Below are 20,411 nucleotides of genomic sequence, written 5' to 3'. Positions count from 1 at the left end.
GGTTTATATCCTTTTCTCAGCAACGTCTTACCTAATGGTCTATGCAGCCATTGACCTCCTTGCCCGAATAAGTCATTTACTTGGGGTTGCAAAGTGGTGATTTTCTCATTATCATTCCTTCCCTCTTTATAAGTTGGTGTTTTTCTGGAAAGAAGAGCTTTCCTCCCCCTTAGTGCCTTTGAATATTACTATGGAACTCAATACTTTTTATTAATTTGGTGGGTTAAAATCAGTCATTCCTGTGTTGGATGTATGATCTGTCCTGAAGTTGGCCATTGGGGGTCTCTTCGAGCTGGTTCCCCTCTCCCGAGCCTAACTCAGGGTCTTAGTGAAAATGTATGTGGGAGAGGTAACTCGGATCTTAAACTCTCTCACACTGAGGTGTAAATGCTCACTGTGGGTCCTCGCCCAAGTGCAGGTCTTCACCTAAGTGCAGTGTTAGTTTGGACCTGGGATCAGGGTCTGATGCCCTGTATCTAGCCTCAGGAGGGATTGTAACACAAGGAAGGAAGGTGAGAAGGAAGTGGGAAGATGTGGCTGGACAGGCTTGTGGGACACTTCCTCTAAAGACTGGGATTAATTTCCCAATTTGACAGGTAGGGAAAGTCATGTCTCAAGATTGTTTTTATTTTTTATTTCACATTCCCCAAAATGGTAGGGTGCTTTGATGGTGGGGAGAACCAAACCGGACCTGCCTTCAAATTTAATGGCTTTCTGGGGGCCAAGTCTCAGAGCTCCGGGGCTCTTGGCTGCTTCTGGGTCTTCGAAGGCACCTTGATCTTTCAAGGTCTTTTTGTTCTGAGATGTCCTTGGCTGACCCTGGGGGTTTTTCTAGGTAGGTGCAAATGTCTGTGGGAGGTGATGAGCTGGGGAACCTGAGCAAGGCAAGGGACTATATAAAGCTGGTGACTGGGCTTCTGCAAGAAGCTACACACTCTTATTTTCCCCCTAGAAGGAAGGAAGGGGCTTATTGTGACAGAGGAAGCTGAGCCCCTCCCTTCTGAAAGCTTCAGCCTGTTGGACTTCCCTGGTGGTCCCCAGATATTTGTGTCAGCCTCTCTCTCCTCCAGCTACCCTTACTGTCTGTCTCCTTCTGCGTGTCCCTCTCCCTCAGCCAGCCCGTGGGTCACTTTTTCTCATTACAACCTAATCTGGAGTCCTGGGGTTTTGTCTTCTGTGGGCCTACCCACCCCAGCGTGACCCTCATTGCACTTCCTCCCATGGACACTTGGTGGCACTATTATCCAAGATGTGAACCATACCAGATTTTTTTTTTTTACAGACACACACACACACACATTTCTTGGTGAGAAGGAAAGGAGAGGTACTTGGGGATAGGGTGGGAGACTTTGAAACAACTTTTTTTTCTGAATGCAAGAAGAAAACCAATCGATTATTAAAAAAATTGTAAACACCTGGCAGGGGAGATACCATGATCACGAAGGTGGTTTTCCCAGGGCGAGGCTTATCCATTGCACTCCGGATGTGCTGACCCCTGCGATTTCCCCAAATGTGGGAAACTCGACTGCATAATTTGTGGTAGTGGGGGACTGCGTTCGCGCTTTCCCCTAAGAAAAAAAATTGTAAACAATCATAGAAAATAAAGGAAAATGAAAAAAAAAAACTAACCATATTTCTGTACCCCACATTACTGTGGAGATAACCACTGTTAACATTTGTGTGTATTTCTTGTAGTATGTTTTTCTCTCTACTGCTTTCACTTCCAGCCCTCCCCTCTCCCCTGGTGGAAAAAAAAATTAGATTCAGAATAAACTGGTTGTCATTATTCGTGGATTCCATATTTGCAAATTTATTTGTAATTTATTTGTAATCCTGAAATTAACATGAATGGTGCTTCGTGATCATTTGTGCATGGTGTGGAATGGCTGATGCGCGTTGCCACCGAGTTGGACAACGTGAGTCTGCCTTTTCGTTTCAGTTGTCATCCTGTAAAGAAGTGCTCTTTTCTTGGTCTACCTGGCATCATGTTGTTCACATGTTGGTGCTTTTTATGTGATTTTGCTGCTTAAAATGTGCTCCCTTGTGTGTGCCAAAGGGTTGTCTGGGGTTCTCATGGGCAGAAGGGCTGGGATGTGCCTCAGGAGAAAATACATTAGATAAGCTTCCTTCAGGCATGAATTACAGGCTGACGTGTGTTTAGTGTTAACAAATCAACAGTATATATTAAATAAGGTATCTTTGAACAGTAACACACGTGACACAAGGTTACATATTGATTAGTTAACGAAAACGTGACAGAGGATGGTAGGAACCAACCAACCCTGAAATTCCCCCGGAGCAATGGTTTAATATTAACGAATTCAGTGTTTTTGGTGATTTATAGAATGTGTAACTAGTCAGTAACAAGAATCAACTGTATCTCCTCAGTTTGGTAAACCGTTTTTAGAATCCTGTATTTTCTCAGGTTATTGAACAGCCATTGAAATAAATTTCAAAGTACAGTATGATGACTTGACTTACAGATTGCAAAGTGATTTTAAGTTTAGTTAACATTCATCATCTCATGTGGATACAAAAAAAGGGAAGAAAAAAATGTGTTTTCCCTTGTGATGATTAGATCTACGTTGTGGGGAGGGACCACCTTTCGTTTAATCTGGCCTCTCTTGGACCCATGGGTTGTTCCATATCCTTGATAGTTCAAGCCACGCGGCTGTGAATAACCTTGTCACAGGTCATTCTGCACAGAGGCAAGTGGTACTGCAGGATAAATTTCTAGAGGTGGACCTGGTAAGTCAACGGGTTTTTGCCTTTGCAGTTTGGAGAGATAGTGGTCAGTTGCTGTCTGGAGTGTCGAGCTCTTTTTTTTCTTCCACCAGCAAAATATGAACGTGCACTTTCCCCCTAGCCTTGCCAGTAGAGGGCTGTCAGATTTTAGAGAATTTTATGAATGTGATGGGTGAGAAACGGTTTTTTGGTTTTATTTGTGTTTCTTTTCTTATGAGGGAGGTCGAGTGTCTTTTTATGTGCCTTCAAGCCTTTGAATTTTCATTCACTTTCTGCCCATTGTCCCTCTCTTCTGTCCTTACTCCTTTCTTTGCTGGCATGAGGAGCAAATCTTGGCATTCACCTTTGCTCCCAGGCTTTGCAGGGAGGTGGGGAGGATGGGGACAGGGGCTGGCATTGGGTGGACCGAATGGAGACAAAGTCCTGGCCCCCCATGGAGGCTGCACCCTCCTTTGATGGAGGAACTGGAGCCCCTGATCAGATGCTCATTAAATGAGATAATGCACAGAAACGCTGAGCACAGTTCAGGGTCCATGTAAATGCACTGAAAAAGGCTGCAGGACGGCAAACCCATCATCTATGTATCTGAAATAGAGTCTTTACCTGCTGTTCCTGTGGGGGTGTGGGATGCCCTGGAGCTGGCTAAGGGGTATGCCCCTCCCTGCCGCCGCGCCCCCCCACCCCCGGGGATTCCAAGCACAGGTAGGGACACAACCCACTGGTTTGGATCTAGTTTCCACCTCTGCTGGGTTTCTTGATTGTGGAAAGTCCAGTCTTAAAAGCAGGGCTAATCTAAGGCAGACTGTGGCTGATGGGATTTGTATGTTTGCTGAATTCTCTTATTCTCAGATGCTGGTAGCTGGCCCCCAAACCTTGGCCCTCCGGCTACTCTCTCCCCTTCTCCTCCCCATCTTTAATCTTCTAGGGCTCACATTCTTCCAAAGGGGCAGGTGGTCTGGGCTGACTGGTAGAGGTTAGTGCCTCAGGCTGTAGGACCCCTGAGAAAGCCAGTCTGGATTCAGGGCTCACACAATAGTGTCATGGCCTTATAGGAGGTGGGGGAGCAGAGGATTTCCAGCCAGAGGTAGGAGATAAGGGTAGAAGTGCTGTGGAATTCAGGCAATCCCTCTCCATGCCTCCCACGCTCCCTTGCTACCACATCCCATGCCCGCTAGCTCTGGGTCTGATTTACCATTGAACTTTTTCTCTGCAATCCCCTGTGTCTGAGCCTTCAAGGCCCCCAGGCTCTTCTGCCCAGCTTGAAGGGTGGTCAACATGGCAGAGAACAGCCCCTGGCTGATGAGGTGGTCCCCGAGGGAGTCCATAGGCCCCTCAGAGCTTCATCCACCTGTCCTCTGTGTCTTCCAGCTGTGCAGCAAGATCCTGGAGAAGACAGCCAACCCTCAGTGGAACCAGAGCATCACGCTGCCTGCCATGGTGAGCCTTGCCCCCCCAGGGCCATTCTGGGATCCCCTGGGCTCCCGGCCTCCCCAGTATCCTGCCCATATCCTGGACTTCCCTTCCTTTGAAAGGACTCCACCCCAACACGTCTCTCTTCTCTCTTCAGTTTCCCTCCATGTGTGAAAAAATGAGGATTCGTGTCATGGACTGGTGAGTGCTGAGTCTTCGAGTCTTTGGAGGCCGTTATCTTCAGGGGTCACTGGGTCCATCAGTTCCCCTCAGTTCAGATCATGTAGTGGGAGAATCTGTTTCAGGTGAGGGAGCTTCCTCTGCTGAGAGGCCAGAGAAGGAGACGGTGTAGGCTGTTTTTGGGAAGCTTACTCAACAGCTAGGCTCCAAGGCACAGGAGGGCAGCCAGCTAGTACCTGAGATACCTTAGGGCAAGGGGTGCCAGGAAGGCTTCCTGGAGGAGTTGGGGTTTTGATAAGTCCAGGGTGAGGGCACTCCAGTGAGGAGAGGATCATAAGCAAAGGCAAGGAAGCTGGGAAGAGCAGAGCTTTTGGAAGGATGGGCTGTGACCCCCACCAAGCCTCCCACAGGTTGCTAGCATGAAATGGTTTGGGGCCTCTGCAGACTTGGACAGGTGAGGACAAGAGCCACATGGACATCTTAGAAAAGTGCTATAACACTTGCTGAGCAGCTACTGTGTGCCAGGCCTGGAGCCCAGCAAGTGTTTCACATGCGTGACAGCTTGACTCCTGGCTACTTGATAGATGAGTGAGTGATCTATGTGAGGGGACAACTGGGAAGCAGCTGAGGCCGGGATCGAACCCAAGCCTGCTGCTCCCAAAGCCCGTGTTCTTCACCCCTGGGCTGTCCGCTTCCCACTGCATTAAGGTGTGTGATCTCTCTCACACCTGGAGGGCTGTTAGGGCTCCCACGCATGAGCTCTAGGGCTTTCCATACATCAGGCTTTCCAAAAAGAGAGTTGTCCTTTCTCTGCCCCCCAAAAGTCTTGGCCGTGCGGTTCCCAGCGTGTTCTCCTTTGGTCTCCGGCCATGGCACCCCCAGCCAGGAGGGTAATGAGAGACCAGGGAAAACCCCCAGGCCACAGAGCCATTAAAGTGTGCGCCAGTTCCCCAGGCCGAGAGAAAACAGCTTGTGGGAATTAGAGAGGAAAGCAGCAGCCAGGAGGGCCGGGAGGGAGAGGCCTCTAGAGCCCTGACCGCAGGTATGTTCCGTGGGCCAGCGGTCGGGGGGAGAGCTGAGCTCTCCATCACCGGACCCACCTCGGCCTCTCTGCTCACTGCGCATGCGCGCACCTGAGCGCGCCACGTGATGGGGGCTGATTGGCTGTTGGCGTGTCTGTGGGTCTGCGCGCGTGGACTCCTGGGCGCGCATGCGCTCGTGCATGTGGGTGCGGTATCGTGTGTGTGGCGGCTGGGCCTTGCCTGGGGCCGTGTGAGCTGTGTCAGAGGCATCAGCACACTGTACGATCCAAACACATTACGGAATCTGGTGGTTGCATCTCTGGTTTGGGTTGAAGTGGCATTTTTATTGTGAGTCTATTTTCAGACTTGCTGTATTTTCCAAAAGCAACCCCAAGCCCCAAAGCCCAACTCTTGGCCAAAAAAGTGTTCTGCTGCTGCAAGTTCCTACCCAGAAAAGTGCTCCTCCCCCCGCCTCTGCCCCCCGAAAATGCAGATAAACTTTTGTTATTACCTGAATCCTGGAAATACGATGTGGTCCACATGGCCTTTTTCTTGTAACTTAATCTTCCCTTCAGTTCTTTAATATTTGCTTTTTTTGGTTAAAGAACAGAAACTCAAAAAGCTACTCCCACCCCCATGAAAACAATCTCTCTCCTATTTTCTTGCCTTTCTCACAAGGTTCAAATAAGACGAGAGGTGAGAAGTCCCATTCCTCTCCCAGTGCCACTCTTTTCCAGGGGTGGGTTGTGAAGGCAGTTTCCTGATGCCATCAGCTGCCACTTAGCTGGCGTTGATGAGCTCACTGTTGAGTGTTTAAGGAAATATTTTACTTTCCAGAGCTTATTAACATCATTCATCAGGAAAATGGTTGAAGATCTCTGCTGACAATGCATGCACTCTTCTAGTTAGTCCCTGCCCGGATTAAACACTGTAAAATCAGCTTAATCACCGCCCTGGGAAGTTCAGAGAGGAAGGGAGGGAGCGGCAGAGATCAGGCATCTAGTGGGTATCAGATTTAAGAGGAAAATAAAGACATCTTGCCCAAGTGTGCCTTTCACAACAGGGCTTGGGTGTGTTGTCGCCGGAAGCAGGCCTGTGACCAAGGTACTCACAGGAGGAAGATGAACCCAGGGAAATTTCAAGGAAGGAGATGGGTCTGGCCCAGCCTGGTGTTTCTCAACTTAACACTATGACATTTTGGGCCAGAAAATTCTTTGCTGGGGGAGACTGTCCTGTGCATTGTAGGATATTTAGTAGCAATGGTGGCTTCTCTCTACTGCCCTCCCCCCAATGCCCAGCTCCAAACTGTCTCCAGACATTGCCAGATGTCCCTCAGGGTTGAAATCACTGGAATGAGAACTCTTGTTCTAGCCCAACAGGAGGCAGCGGGCGGCTGCAATCGAAGCTCTGGTTCCTGTGTTAGGCATATCTGGCTCAAACCCTGGTTTTGCCATCTTGGCAACCTCTGTCTCATTGTTCGAAATTGGGGCTAATGGTAGGGCCTGCCTCGTAGGCCAAGGGAGGGTTAGAGCTAATTCATGTGATGATGTTAGCACACCGCTGGGCTTTCAGTAGGTGCTCAATAAATGCCAGCTATTCTATATATTATTGTCAAGGGGGCAGGTGTGGAACATAGAGGAAGAGGCTGCATGGATATTGTTGGCTAATGGGCTTATCAATGATAGCCGGTCTGCTCAAACTCCTATGCACAGTCTGCTATGCTGGTTAGGGAGGGGAGAGGTCTTCCTCCTGGGAAGCCAGCCAGGGACAGGCACCCCTGTTGCAGACTGGAGCAGCACAGGCCATAACAGGAGAACTGGACCAGGAGTCAGGACATCAGGGTTTCAGTTCTGGCTCTGCCCCTCCTCCAGGCTGACTGTGGGCTAGGACCTTCCATTTCTGAGCCTCAACTTGCTCATCTGTGGAATGGAAAAGGGAATAAAAATAGCTATTCCTCCAGGCTCCCGAGAGAGTCCTTTGAGATAAAAGAGGTTAAAATTGTTTCATCCACACAAAGTCAGATATAAAGCGTAATTGTGGAGTAGCTAATGTAAGCTCATTTAAGACCGTGGCCTTGGAGATAGTTTCTTCCCTGTCGCCTGGTTTTCTTCTGGTCTGGGTATTTCTTGAGGTTCTGGAACTTGGCTCTCTGTGGGTCTGGGGGGTCTGGCTTTCTGAGCAGCCTCCTGCTCCCTCGCCCTGGCTCTTGCCTCTGGCCTCTTTCCTTTCAACCTGCAGATGTCTCCCCAGACATTCAGGCTGGCAGCCCAGTGTTGGTTGGCTGCTGGGATGCTGTGATCAGCCAGATGGACTAGTTCCCTCCAGAGGAGTCTTGGGCAGTGCTTTCTTTCCAGTCTCTTCTTCCCTAGGATTACCAGGCCTCAGTAACATACCCAGTGTGAAGACGGGCACCCCTAAAGATGTATAACCAGGGCCCTCTCCTCCCAGAGTGGGCTGTGGCCTGCAGTCACCCCACTGTGTTCAGGCCCCCTCTCCCCCCTTATTCTAGGGACCGCCTCACCCACAATGACATCGTGGCCACCACCTACCTGAGTATGTCGAAAATCTCTGCCCCTGGAGGAGAAATAGAAGGTAAGTTCCCTCCCCACCCTTTGTTCTGTCCTCTGGTCCCCTGCACTCTTCCTTGACTCACCCCTACCTGTCTAGTAGCTCTAGTTTTGAGAGTGCAGAAAAGGGAATATTAATTATAAGGCCCTCACAGCCCATTTTCCATGAACGGCTATGGCCAGTTTGAATGGGCTTACAGCTATTTGGGATTCTCTACACCTTGGCTGGTGGGATACCCCACTGACTGGTGCAGAGAGAATCATTCAGTCCCGAAGGTAACTTCGGTGGCTGGAGCCGTGCCCTGTGCCAGGTTCTAGGATAGTCAACTGTGCTCCAGCAGCTTCTATATTGAAATAGCTTTTATTGGCCAGTTAAAAAGTAGGCCATGATCATTTAGTAAAATTTTGAAGATAATGAAGAAGAATATGAAACTTACGCATAGAATTCCTCATCTGCTTACCCCCCAGACAAGAGCTAATTATTAATATTCTGGGGACTTTTCATGTGTATGTATGTATATGTACACATACACATGTGTGTACAATAAAATGTATTTTGAAACAATTGTTTTGAAAATTGCTTTTTGTCACTTGGCAATACAACAGAGATGTTTTATTCATGTTATTATAAATTCTTTTACAATATCATTTTAAATGAATACACATGTTCTGTTGTGTGGTATACCATAGTCCACATTCACTAGTTAATGATGAGTATTCAGGTGCTTTCTAATTTTTCTACATTAAAAAGAACTAAATTTTATTGAATATTTTTGTAGCTGAATCTTTATACAAGTTGTGATTTTTTTTGAATGAATAACTAGAAGTGGAATTGCTGTATCAAAGGATTTGTACATTTTAAAGTGATTTGTAAATATCAAAATCGCCCTTCGAAAAGACTGGACTAATGTCCACTTTGGTCACTCACATGAGCTTCTTTTGCTGTACCTTCACCAACACAGGGTAAAATAATATTAAAAAAGAACTTTGTTAATTTGATGGGTGAATTTCATTGTTGCCTTAATTTTCATTTCATCAGTAGCCAATAAAGTTGATGAATACAAATTTAAACATATTTTAATAATTAATTTATATTTACATATTATATATATTTATATACTTTATATTTATTCTATTATAAATTGCCTGTTCATTGTCTTATCCATATTTCTGATGGTATGTTTGTCTTTTTCTCATTATTTTGTAAGTGTTCTGTATATGTATGGATATTAACTATCTTCCTGTCGTATAAGTGGTAAATAATTCTTGTCTGTTTTATTTTACCATTTAGTAGGATTAGATGCATGGAAATTTACAATTTTTATGTAGCCAAATCTGTTAACCTTTTCCTTAGCCAATAAGGCATTATTTTTTTTTTCCACAATTGTTCTTTGGTAATACCAACAGTGTATATTGAATAATCTTTTGCCTATATTTGAAATGCTACCTTTATCCCCTGCTAAATTCCTAAATGTGTTCTTGGGCCTGTTTCTTGATTTTCTATTACCTTTAATTGGTATGTCTGCTTGCTATTTCTTAGGTTTTGGTATCTGGGTAATGCTGGCTCTGTGAAATTAATGGGAAAGACTTAAAGTCTTTTCTAACATCTGGAGCAGTTTATATAACATAAAAATATAGTCTTTTGAGGGTTTGAAAGAATTCACCCATAAAACCAGATGGGCTGGGTGCCCTTTTTGAGTTGGGATAGCACTAGCTCTTTAAAAACTTTTCAATTTCTCCTGTGATCACTGTTATTTTTAGTTTGTTACTTTTATGATAGTCAATTTTGATAATTTATATCTTCCTAGAAGTGTATTCACTATCCTGAGATCCTCTAATTTATTTGCATAGTTGTTGTAGAGAGCCCTCTTTTATAATTTAAACAATTCTTTCTACCTGTGGTATTGTCCCCTTTCTTATTTTTAATGATATGTGTTTGAGTTTTCTTTTTTTCTTGATTAGCCTTGTTACAAACCTCCCCCCTCCCAGCCCCATCACATGCGTGTGTGTGCATGTGCATGCACATGCACACAGACACACACACACACACACACACACTTTGTTGGACTTTCCAAAGAATTTGGATTTATTTATCAGTTCTAATATTTTTTCTTCAGTTTTTGATTTTTTCTTTTCTAATTTTATATTCTCTTATCTTTTTACTCTCATCTTTAATTCTCTTCAACTTATTTTGTTGTTTCTTTTTAAGATTTTCTAATTAACATCTTTTTTTTAAAAGATTTTATTTATTTATTTGACAGACAGAGATCACAAGTAGGCAGAGAGGCAGGCAGAGAGAGAGAGGAGGAAGCAGGCTCCCTGCGGAGCAGAGAGCCGGTTGTGGGGCTTGATCCCAGGACTCTGGGATCATGACCTGAGCCGAAGGCAGAGGCTTTAACCCACGGAGCCACCCAGGCACACCCTAATTAACATCTTGTACTTATTTGGTTTCTGCCTCATAGATCACACTTTTGGCCTTCAGCAAACCCCAAGGTTATATTGAACTCTCTTTTTATTTATTTATTTTTTTACATTTAAATATTTAGTCTTTTGAATTTATGTAGGTGCACTTTTGAAGAGCAGATTTTATTTTTTTTGTAGGTGGTCTACTTTTATCTAACTAGATGCTGCTTGTAGAAATGCATCTTTTTTCTTATGGTTAAATTACTTTGATGTATCCAGGGGCAGGACTCTTTTCATTGAATCTTGTCTGAGACATGCTGAATTCTTTGAGTTGAGTTAGAATAATTTATTCTAACATGAGAACATGAACAGCTGAAGGCAGGATGGGGTAGGGATCAGAGCAGGAGCTCTGGAAGCAGGCAGCTTGGGTCCCAATTCTGTTTCTTTGTAGCTGAGTGAGTCACTCCTCTTTCACTAGTCCTGGTCTCATAAGGTTGTTGTAAAGATCCAGTGAGATTATAAATGTAACATTCTTAGAGTGTCTGGTATACATGAAATCCTAAAGTAAAGTAACATTTGCTGTGTAGTATCATTATTATTGGCTTTCTGCATCACTAATCTGATTTTTTCCCCCCTGTACCAGTTCTCCTGACTGCTTTCCATGTGGTTTAAAATTGGCCATTGCATTTTTAATTTCTTGTCCCTCCTTCTTTTCCCTCTGTCATTCCTTTGATATTTCCATTTTCTTTTTGGTCTGTTCTCTCCCAGAAGTTTTGCTTTGTTCCATAAAAGCGACTTCTTCTTGCTCTCTGTTGAGAATTTCAAATCATTTCCTGAGACTTTTGGGTAAATGTTCTCTGGAATCTTACAGATGCTGTTTCCCCATCTTGACTGGTACTCTGTGAATCTTCCTTTCTCCTTTATTCACTCTCTAGCAAGCCCTGGTCAGTGTTGGTGTCTTTCTACAGATGGGTGCATTGTTCTCTGTCCATCCATCTTGACAAATCTATACCTGGAGCATGGATGATATGTCCAGTTTCTGGAAGATTCCACCTAGTGCTCCCGAAGTTAAGCAATCCCTTCTTCTAGGTTCTCTGAAATATTACCCCCCCCCCCCACCTTTTAAGTATAGAAAATTCAAACACACCTGAAAATACAGAATCGGGCAGTGGAATTCCAGGTGTCCTTATACAGCTTTAATATCTAGCTGCTCTCTGCCATTCTAACTTCATTGTCGATACTTTTAATCGGCGAAATACACAAAAATTGCCTTCCACAGGGCCCTGCTGGGAAGGCCCCTCCTGCCCCTGCCCCTCCAACTCCCAAATGGGAACAATCATCCCAGGAAGGATGCAGTTTCCCGGCACTGTTCAGATCATTTGTGAGAATGGCTATTTTGGATGGACAGATAGGAAAATTTGACATGGAGGGCAGTGCGTCATGAGGATAGGATGGAATATAGGGCATTCTGGACCCTTTGCAGATCAAAACTCCTGGTATGGAAGGAATCTTCTACAATTTTCCCATTGGTGCTGTCCCCCACCCTTAGAACCCAGGGCCAGACTGCTCTGGTAGAAGTACAAAATGACCTTCTGATTATTCTCTGATGGCTACTGTTTCAAGAGGCTACGGCTGTGCCTGCCACCAGCTGCTGGAGGGAGAATTTAGATCCCTGTCTCCCCATCAGTCTTCATTTCTGTTGGTGATGTTGGCCTGGATCTTTTTCAGGGTCACTGTGAAGGTTTTAATGGGAATGTGAGGAAGATGTTTATTTGGCCACTAGATGGCGCTCAGGTCATGGGCAACGAGGGAGGCCTTCGAAGGTGGGTTCCTCCTCTCCCATAGATTGTTTTCAGAATAAAGGAGAATCTTCCTGCAACTATGGCTAATCAGGGTTAAATGTGTTATTAAATAGCTTGATCTCTGAAACAATACAAGAGTGTAATTTACTGCTCAAAATGGAGCTGTGTTTCATGATGCTTCTGGCGTCCCTTCCTTCAGAGGTCTCTTTTTGAGACACAGGTTAGCGTTTGCCTTGCTCCCTGCCTAGCTTCTCCCGTGTGTCCCGAGGGCATCTCAGGACGTGTCACCACGACTTTCCTTTCAACCGTTCGTCTTTTTTCTTCACACGGGAGGGATCCAGCCCACCTGGTCAATGCACAACACTGTTTTCTCACACCCCCAAAGCCCCAGCTCGACCAAACTGTAAAAACCAGTTGTTTCTCTTTATCCCTCCACCTCCTGGTTCACCAGAATATTTGGCCCCACCAGGAGTTTTTGTTTTCATGTTTTGTTTTTCTTTCCCGTGAGGACAGGACTGAACAGTAGCCTCTTAAGCACGTCTGCCCACAAGTTTGCCTGGGCATACTTAAGTATTCCTTGGACCCTGTGCTCCGAAGCAGTTAGTAAAAATTTTGTTTTCGAAAAAGGAGTGATTTCCTTAGAAGCTGTGGTTCTTTCAAAACGTAACAGGCACATGAGACCCATGAAACGACACAGATTTGAACTTTTATACATATGGAAATCATACTACAAAAATGGCACTTGTATGTAGCCTACAGTTTTTTCTAAGAAAACTAGTTTTTTGTTTTAGGTGTTTTTGTTTTTTGTTTTGGTCTTTGGAGCCCAGATGATGATTTCCCAGCTGTTCTCGGCCTCTCCTCCAGTCTGGCCCCCCGCTGGTGTCAGGCCGCCAAGCTGTGGGCATGAGAGATGTGCTGGGAGAGGGAGCTGGCAGGGCTGGCAGCAGGAAGTGGCCTCAGCTTCCCCAGGAGGAGACGTGGGTGTCCATGGACGCTGCAGGGCTGTGACATGCGGCCCACAAGGCCAGGGCGGCCTGCTCCTGGTCTTCTCTGGCTCCCCCCGGGTGAGAGAATTGGGCTTGATGGGTCAGGCCACAAAACCGAGACTAGTCCTCTATGTTCTGGGGCTTCAACAGCCCTGGTTCTCTGGGCTTGGAGAAAACCCAGCAGGACATTTGGGTTTTGGCGGAGGCTGATGAGGACTGAATGGTGGCTTTGTGTGAGGTTGCTTCACCAGCCGCTTTGCCCTTGACTTTATGAGCTGTCTGCAGACAAGAGGAGAGAGCCTGGGATGATCCTCAGGACCCTGGAGACCGGTGGCCCTGCCCCCAAATTAGGAATCATTGGTCAAAGTTGTCAGCAGAGGCATGTGTTACTCCGTGCCCAACACTGGGCCCGATTAGGTTTGTTGAATGAGTGAACGAGTGAGTGAAGGAATGAAAGGATTCATGAAAGGCGCCCCTGGGAAATAGGCCGGTTGGCAGCCACCTCTCAGTAGTCCTGGACCCCAAAGGTATGTTTTGGTCAGATGGCTGGCAGGGTTAGGGGGACATGTGTCTAGGCTGGCCCACCAGTTAACCGCCAGAATTCAGAGTTGGAATGTGGATGTGAAGCTGAGTTTTCCTTTGCAAGAAGCACGTGGTGGTCAAAGCTGTGACCTTGGCCTCATTAGCCTGAGATAACTGGCCAGGTCTGTTTGTAATCATTGGGAAGGAGCTTAAAATGGAATCTATTTCCTTCCGGTGGGCCCCGGCTGCTGCTCTCCTCGGCGTTGCAGCTGTGCCCGTGCTGGTCCTCTCCCTGTGGCCGAAAGCTCCCCTATGATCAGGGTCCTGGCTCTCTTACTGATGAAAACCTATTCCTGTGGATATGAAAATGACCATGAATTATGGCTTCTGCAGCTCTGACTTCTGCTAGCCAGCATTCCTTTCAGAGGCCTGGCTGCAGAGAGCTGTGGGGCTGGGTCTCAGGGCCTGGGCCCCCTGTCGCCAGGCCTTGCCCTTCTGATGTCTTCTGCACCAGTGGGTCAGCCCTGACCTTGTATCTGGGCTTCCATGTTCCCCTTCTCTCCCGCCTCCGCTCTTTTTCTCTGTGTCTCTACTCAGTCTTCCTTCACGGCATTTTGCTCAACTCTTGACTCTTAACTATAGTCGTGGGGCTATGGGAAAATAGTCATAGGTGAATTTTTGGGGAGGAGACAAATAGGTAAAGATGACCAATGAATGAAAATAATCAAATATTTCACCAGCTGTATCCACAGGCTAGGTCATGGCCCCAGACCTGGTTACACTCAGCGAGTTGGAGGAGGAAAGAGGGAGGGTCAGAATGCAGGAAGAGGCTGAAATCAGAGAGGACCACTGAAATCAGGAGACTGAAGGGTGCCCACCCCCTGCAGGGTGTTTTAGATCTGCTTAGAAGTGAGAGACAGATTCCCAGAGCCCAGAAGTTTGCTAGAGCATCTCTTTCCTTGCTTCTCTCATTTCTTGCTTCTCCTTCCTTGCTTCCTCATTTCTAGACACCCCTTACCAGCATTCAGGGCCACATCCAAGTGTATAGAGCCTTCAGCTAATGGGCAGTGTCTGGCACTGTGCTTCCCTTGAAGTGACAGGTGCTTGAAGCCTGATCCCAGTGCCTGCTGTTGTGAAAATGCAACATGGAGCCCTCAGTGGCAATCCTGAAAGTGGCCAGTAGATGGAGATGTTGTACCTTGAAATGCCATTGCACCGTGACCTTGGTCACAAGCGTCAACCTGCTTGTTGGGTGGAGTGCTGGGTGTGCCTGGGGGACTGTTCATGTTTCCCCCTCCCTTTCTTTGTGTCTGTACTTTGTTTCCCTCACTTATTGGCTATAATATAGAAAAAAAGCAGTTTCTTTTTAGTGTTATTACTTGAATGTAGTGAGTCAAGTTTCAGGTACCATTTTCAGTTGGCAAGCAGAGCAGGGACATACATGAGTGTTAAGGGCTGTGTCTGGCTAGGGGTGGCGTCGGGGGGAATGGATGGGTTGTGGGAGGTGGCATTGTGATGACTTTATGATAAATTCACATCTGGGGCCTCAGGCCACATTTGTTTCCCACACGGGAGCTGTCTGTCTTTCCATCTGTCTGTCTGCCAGCTCTCAATCCACCCGCCTGTTCACGTAACCAGTCCTCCTCTTAGTTATGTCCATCCTAACCCCTTTTCCATTTCTTTACGCTTCAGAGGAGCCTGCAGGTGTGGTCAAGTCTTCTCCAACCATGGACCGTATGTGCTTCCCCCTTGGGGATGGCAAGGGGGTGGGCTTTGGGGTTTTAGCTGGAGGGGAGAGGGTGCTGGTTGCTGGGAAGTTTCTGATTTGCCTGAGGTGGGGCTGAGATTTACCACCACCGGTCTGTGAGCTTACCTTTGGCTTTTACCTTTCAAAGGAGGTTGAATATAAAAATTGCTTGGAATGCTTTAAAGACAATTCCCTTCCCTGTCCTCACTCCCCTGCTTCCCAGCCCTTTCCTGAACCTGCTGGGCTCCAGCTCAGGCTCAAATGAGTCCACTCTCTTAGGTAGGGAGTGGTGGGACAGGGGCCTGGGTAAGACATCTTGGGGACCAGGAAGAGGTCAGGGTGGGTGGAAAACTCTTGAAGTTCACAAGGTAAATCATAATGGAGATGATTAGTACACATAATTATAAAGCCCGTGTTAGTTTCCTCAGCCTGGGCCTCCCACCTCAGTCCCAAATGCCAGAGCCCTGTGTGTGCTGGGGACCTGGGGGAGAGCTGTGACAGTGGCTGGGGGGCCAGCTCTGTGGGGAGGCAGCTCCTGAGCTCTGGTGGGCAGGATCTATTTCTCCAGCCCTGTCTTTGCCCGCCCCGCATCACCCCAGGGCCTTGGCATGCAGGGGGACTCGGTTCACAGCTCCTGTCCTTAGGTCTGGTTCTCAAGCATTTCCTTGCTGAGGCCATTTATTCTCTGCCTGCCTTGCTGCATCCTTGCTCCTATGGATTGGATCATCCCAGATGATTCCTGCTCGTGGGTCCACTTCCCACTTGTGGCATTCTGGGAACATCCTCTCCCCCCACTTCCTCTGGAAGAGACACCCTGGCTTTGCGGGGTTCTCAGAGTCTGTTCAGTAAAGTCCTGTCCTGGAAAACTTGGTCTTCAGCTGGAAAATCATGACATAACAACAGAGGGCCTCTGAAAAGGAGGGAAGTGATGTGGAGAAAAGATTTCCCTCATCATTGGTGGGATTTGCCTTTTCACTCTCCTCCAACCTGTTCCCCCGAAAGGTGGTTCTTTGCACAATGTGGGGAGGGAGACAGAATGCTAGCATGAATCGAACTGTTAGGTAATCTGTCTCGACTTCATAATGACAAGGGGGGTGAGGAGGACATGTGCCCCCGGGGGTGCCTTGTGGGTTGGGACATCTGACCAGGTCCCTGTCCTCCCTCCCCGGGGGTGGCTTTTCTGGTCACTCTGGGACCTCTTTTGTGCCTCCCCACACCCCTGGGCAGGAAGGAGTGGGGACATGGGACAGGGTGCAGCCTGAGAGGAGCAGGGCAGTGGGGGGCCCTGAGGCCCAGCTTTGCATGCTGGCTAAGTAAGTGCATGGGCTTTAAGCTCAGAGCATTGTGGGTGATGCCACTCTGTAGTGAGGTGTTCCTTTGCATCCCTGAGCCTCAGTTTTCTCATCTGTAAAATGAGTTAATAAAAGTAATAAACATCTCTACGTTGCGGCAGAGTGGTGAGGATTTGGGGGCCTACGGGAGACCGAGGTCAGTGTCAGGATTCTTTACGCTCTTGTGGGTGCTGCATCCATGTGTGTTCAGGGAACTGAGGGCCAGGGATGGGCTCAGGCCTGAAGCTGGCCGGGTTGAGCCCTAGGCGGCTCCAGGGGGCCGGCCCCTCTGACCCCCCGTTGTGTCACCCAGTGGACGACCGTCTGGGCTTCCTCCCCACCTTCGGGCCCTGCTATGTCAACCTCTACGGCAGCCCCAGGGAGTTCACTGGCTTCCCGGACCCCTACGCAGAACTCAACACGGGCAAGGTGAGCGTGCCAGCACCCCCACACACCCAGATCCCCGTGTCTATGTGCAGGGAGGGGCCTTGCAGCCTGGGCAGCGTCTGCTCTGGTCCAGACTACAAGGGCTTGAGTGGGCCTGGGGCCAGACAGCCCCCACCTCAGAGAGCCCTCCTTCTGCCTGGCCCCCTCCTGGCCGCTTCTTCCTTCTCCCTCCCTCCCCTTTGCTTTTCCTTCAGGGCCAGCCTGACCCCCTTGTCCCCTCATTTTCCTGGCCCCCGAGGGAGCCAGGGCTCATCCGTTCATCTCTCCCCTGGCTGGGCTGGAGTCTGGTACTGATCATCTGGGTGGCTTGTCACATGCCCTGAACTCTCTGGGCCACCATTTCCTTATCTGCAGAGTGATGGGGGTAGCCCAGAGCCCTCCTGGTTGCCTGGGAGAGGAGCAACTTCAGGGCCATATTTTCCTTTCTTTCCTTTCCTTCCTCTCCTCCTCTCCAACCCCCTGCTCCTGGTGACCCAACCCCTCTTAGGGAGAAGGCGTGGCCTACCGAGGGCGGCTTCTGCTCTCCTTGGAGACCAAGCTGGTAGAGCACAGTGAGCAAAAGGTGGAGGACCTCCCTGCTGACGACATCCTTCGGGTGGAGGTGAGGGGCGTGGCTCCGGAAGGGGTGAGGGTAGTGGCCGCCAAACCCGGCTCGCTCCTACTGTCATGGTGGGGGGAGGACTCAGCTCCACCCACGGTCTGTGCCTTCACCCCTCTGGGCCTCAGTGCCTCAGCTGTGACGCACCAGGAAGATCACGGCTACTCTGTCTCCCTGAGGAATGTTCAGAGGCTCAAAGAAGATAAAGGAGAATATTTTACAAGCCTAGAGCTTGATACAGAGTGAGAGGTCCATTTTATAACAATGGTGTAGGACCAGCTAACACTTATTCATCCCTCACCGTGTGTCAGAGGCTATGCTATGACACTTGATGTCACGGCGTCCCCCCAGCAGCTGTGAGGTGGCTGCGTTCAGTATCTCCGTTTCACAGATGAGGACACTGAGGCTCAAACGTACCAGAGCAGCAAAGCGGGAGAGCTGAGCCTTGTGCCCAGGAGGCAGCTGGATGGAGTCTGTGATGGTAAAGCTTTCAGACTCCAGCCAGAAAGCGCAGGTCTGAATCCTGGCTTGACCACTTACCAGCTCTAGCACTTTCCTTGTCAACGAAGCAGGGGTCATAAGTATACTTACCTCCTTAGACCGTTGCGAGAATTACATTGACACAAAGCCCTACGTGATGAGCGGTCAATAAGCGTTAGCTGTTACTACTGTTTACAACATTCCACAACCTGGTCGTGTAACCCTCTTCTCTCTGCCTTCTGTGGAGGGGATGGCAAAGTCCTCTTGGTTCAGACCAGGCTGTGCGATTGAAAGCCTGCCATGTCCTCAGCTGTGAGCCCAATGCCCAGAGGGGACATTCCTCCCCAGCACAGGGCAGCTTGTGTCTACCGCAGAGCTGGGGGGCATGCTGGGGACCCCGAGGGGCATGGGATGGGAGCTCTGGGCAGCAGCCCCTTTTGAATGGCAGATGCAGGAGACCAGGCTTCCCCCAGGGCGGGGGTGGTGGTGCCATGGCTGCTGGTTTGGATTAAGGAGCAGCATGACCTTGGAGGAGCAGACCTTATTAGAGGAACATGGCCAAACACACAGGTCTGGAATGAGTTTGCTCAGTTAGTAACCAAATCTGGGCACTGCTGCTTAGCTGGACCATCCACCACCCATCCGTCCAGCCAGGGTTTACTGGGCGCCAGTCACGTCCAGGGCCTGCCAGACATGTGACCCCTCCCCACCCCAGTGTCTTCCTTCCTCCTCCATGACCCCGTCAGCTGCCCTTTCTGCCCCCAGAAGTATCTCCGGAGGCGCAAGTACTCCCTCTTTGCCGCCTTCTACTCGGCCTCCATGCTCCAGGACGTGGATGATGCCATCCAGTTTGAGGTCAGCATTGGGAACTACGGCAACAAGTTCGACACGACGTGCCTGCCGTTGGCCTCCACCACTCAGTACAGCCGGGCGGTCTTTGACGGTGAGGCTGGGGGCTGTGTGCCTGGCTGGGACCCGGGCCACAGAGCAGGGGGCCCAGCCTGACATCCTGCTTGTCCTGCAGAGCTAGGTGCCAGAGGCCCACCCACAGGCCCCGGCCCAGGCAAACCTGTTTGGGGTGACTCCCTGCTCTGTCCCCCTCCGTGCCATTCCGCACTCCCCGCCCCCTTCTAGGTGGCTGTCTGCTGCCAGGACCATGCTGGGGCTCCCAAAACAGGCTGTGGTCAGCACTGATCCTGACCTAGGGCCATAGCTGATCTTCACGGTGGCTCTTCTGAGTTACGTAGAGATTTTGGAGAGCTGGGTTTCCCAGGTCCTTCTAGCAATCCCTCTGAGAGCTGCAGCTGCAGCTGTTTCTTCAACAGATAAAGGGAGCTCAGGTGCCTTTTTTGGCCACTAGGGAATGCGGCCACTTGTGGATGTCCTGGGAGCTCTTAGTGGGAGGGAGCAGGGGTCTGAATCAGTCCTGGCCTTGGTCCCCTTCCCACCCACCCCTGCACTCTGGCTCAGGAGCAGGCCCATCGTGTCCTTCCAGGGTGCCACTACTACTACTTGCCGTGGGGCAACGTGAAGCCCGTGGTGGTGCTGTCATCCTACTGGGAGGACATCAGCCACAGAGTCGAGACTCAGAACCAGCTGCTCAGGATTGCGGACCGGCTGGTGAGTGGAAGATGCGTCACCCCTGCACCCCCCTTGTGCCGCACCCTGCCCCCATGGGTGTCCATAGACCAGGTCCACAGGGGTCACGCACTTACACAAAGCTATGCCCATAGACTCTCAGGGTGCCTGGGGTTCCCTTGTGTCCTGACCGTGGCCTGCCAGTTTGGAGATGTCCTGCTAGCGGGAAGCGAGGAGAGGGAATGTGAATGATCAGGGGGCCCAGGGAGGTAGGAGACAGTGCAGGGAAGGAGCTGAGAGGAACCAAGCTGGAGCAGTGGGGTGGAGCCTTGTACCCATTCATGCTTGCATGCATCCATTTGCCTCCTGCCACGTGCCAGGGTCTGTGCTGGAGACCTGTAGCCACAAGGGAGACTTGGACGAGGAGCTGCCCTGCCTTCAGGAGTCAGTTTAGGAAAGGCAAGCACAGGTTCACCCACACCTGTCACGCAGAGGTTCCAAGCCCAAGTGCAGGTGACACTCCAGGATACTGTGAGGAAGGGTGGGCACTCAGAGGAGGGAGAGGGCCGAGAAGGGGCAGGAGGGCGTTGTGG

At 49.2% G+C, this 20,411-nt stretch overlaps 1 protein-coding gene and 1 non-coding gene across 25 annotated transcripts in view; both read left to right on the top strand.

The window, feature by feature from the left end:
• Positions 1–20,411, top strand: part of DYSF (dysferlin) — a 203,920-nt gene that overhangs the window by 66,587 nt on the left and 116,922 nt on the right. For 15 of the 24 annotated variants that reach the window (XM_047743874.1, XM_047743882.1, XM_047743873.1 and 12 more), the window contains 8 exons: positions 4,114–4,182; positions 4,313–4,356; positions 7,867–7,949; positions 15,330–15,371; positions 17,029–17,144; positions 17,650–17,763; positions 19,006–19,183; positions 19,736–19,860. In XM_047743874.1, the coding sequence (XP_047599830.1) occupies positions 4,114–4,182; positions 4,313–4,356; positions 7,867–7,949; positions 15,330–15,371; positions 17,029–17,144; positions 17,650–17,763; positions 19,006–19,183; positions 19,736–19,860 (771 nt within the window). The remainder of the gene's footprint in view (positions 1–4,113; positions 4,183–4,312; positions 4,357–7,866; positions 7,950–15,329; positions 15,372–17,028; positions 17,145–17,649; positions 17,764–19,005; positions 19,184–19,735; positions 19,861–20,411) is intronic. The other 9 variants (XM_047743880.1, XM_047743892.1, XM_047743890.1 and 6 more) reach the window with 1 other exon arrangement.
• Positions 1,408–1,571, top strand: LOC125110201 (U1 spliceosomal RNA). Its single transcript, XR_007130523.1, has one exon. It is a non-coding gene; the product is annotated as a U1 spliceosomal RNA (small nuclear RNA).

The sequence above is a fragment of the Lutra lutra genome, chromosome 9, assembly GCF_902655055.1.
Source record: "Lutra lutra chromosome 9, mLutLut1.2, whole genome shotgun sequence".
In the NCBI taxonomy this organism is placed as follows: domain Eukaryota; kingdom Metazoa; phylum Chordata; class Mammalia; order Carnivora; family Mustelidae; genus Lutra; species Lutra lutra.
The sequence above is the reverse complement of the archived record's forward strand: the minus strand, read 5'-3'. Positions and strand labels throughout refer to the sequence as shown.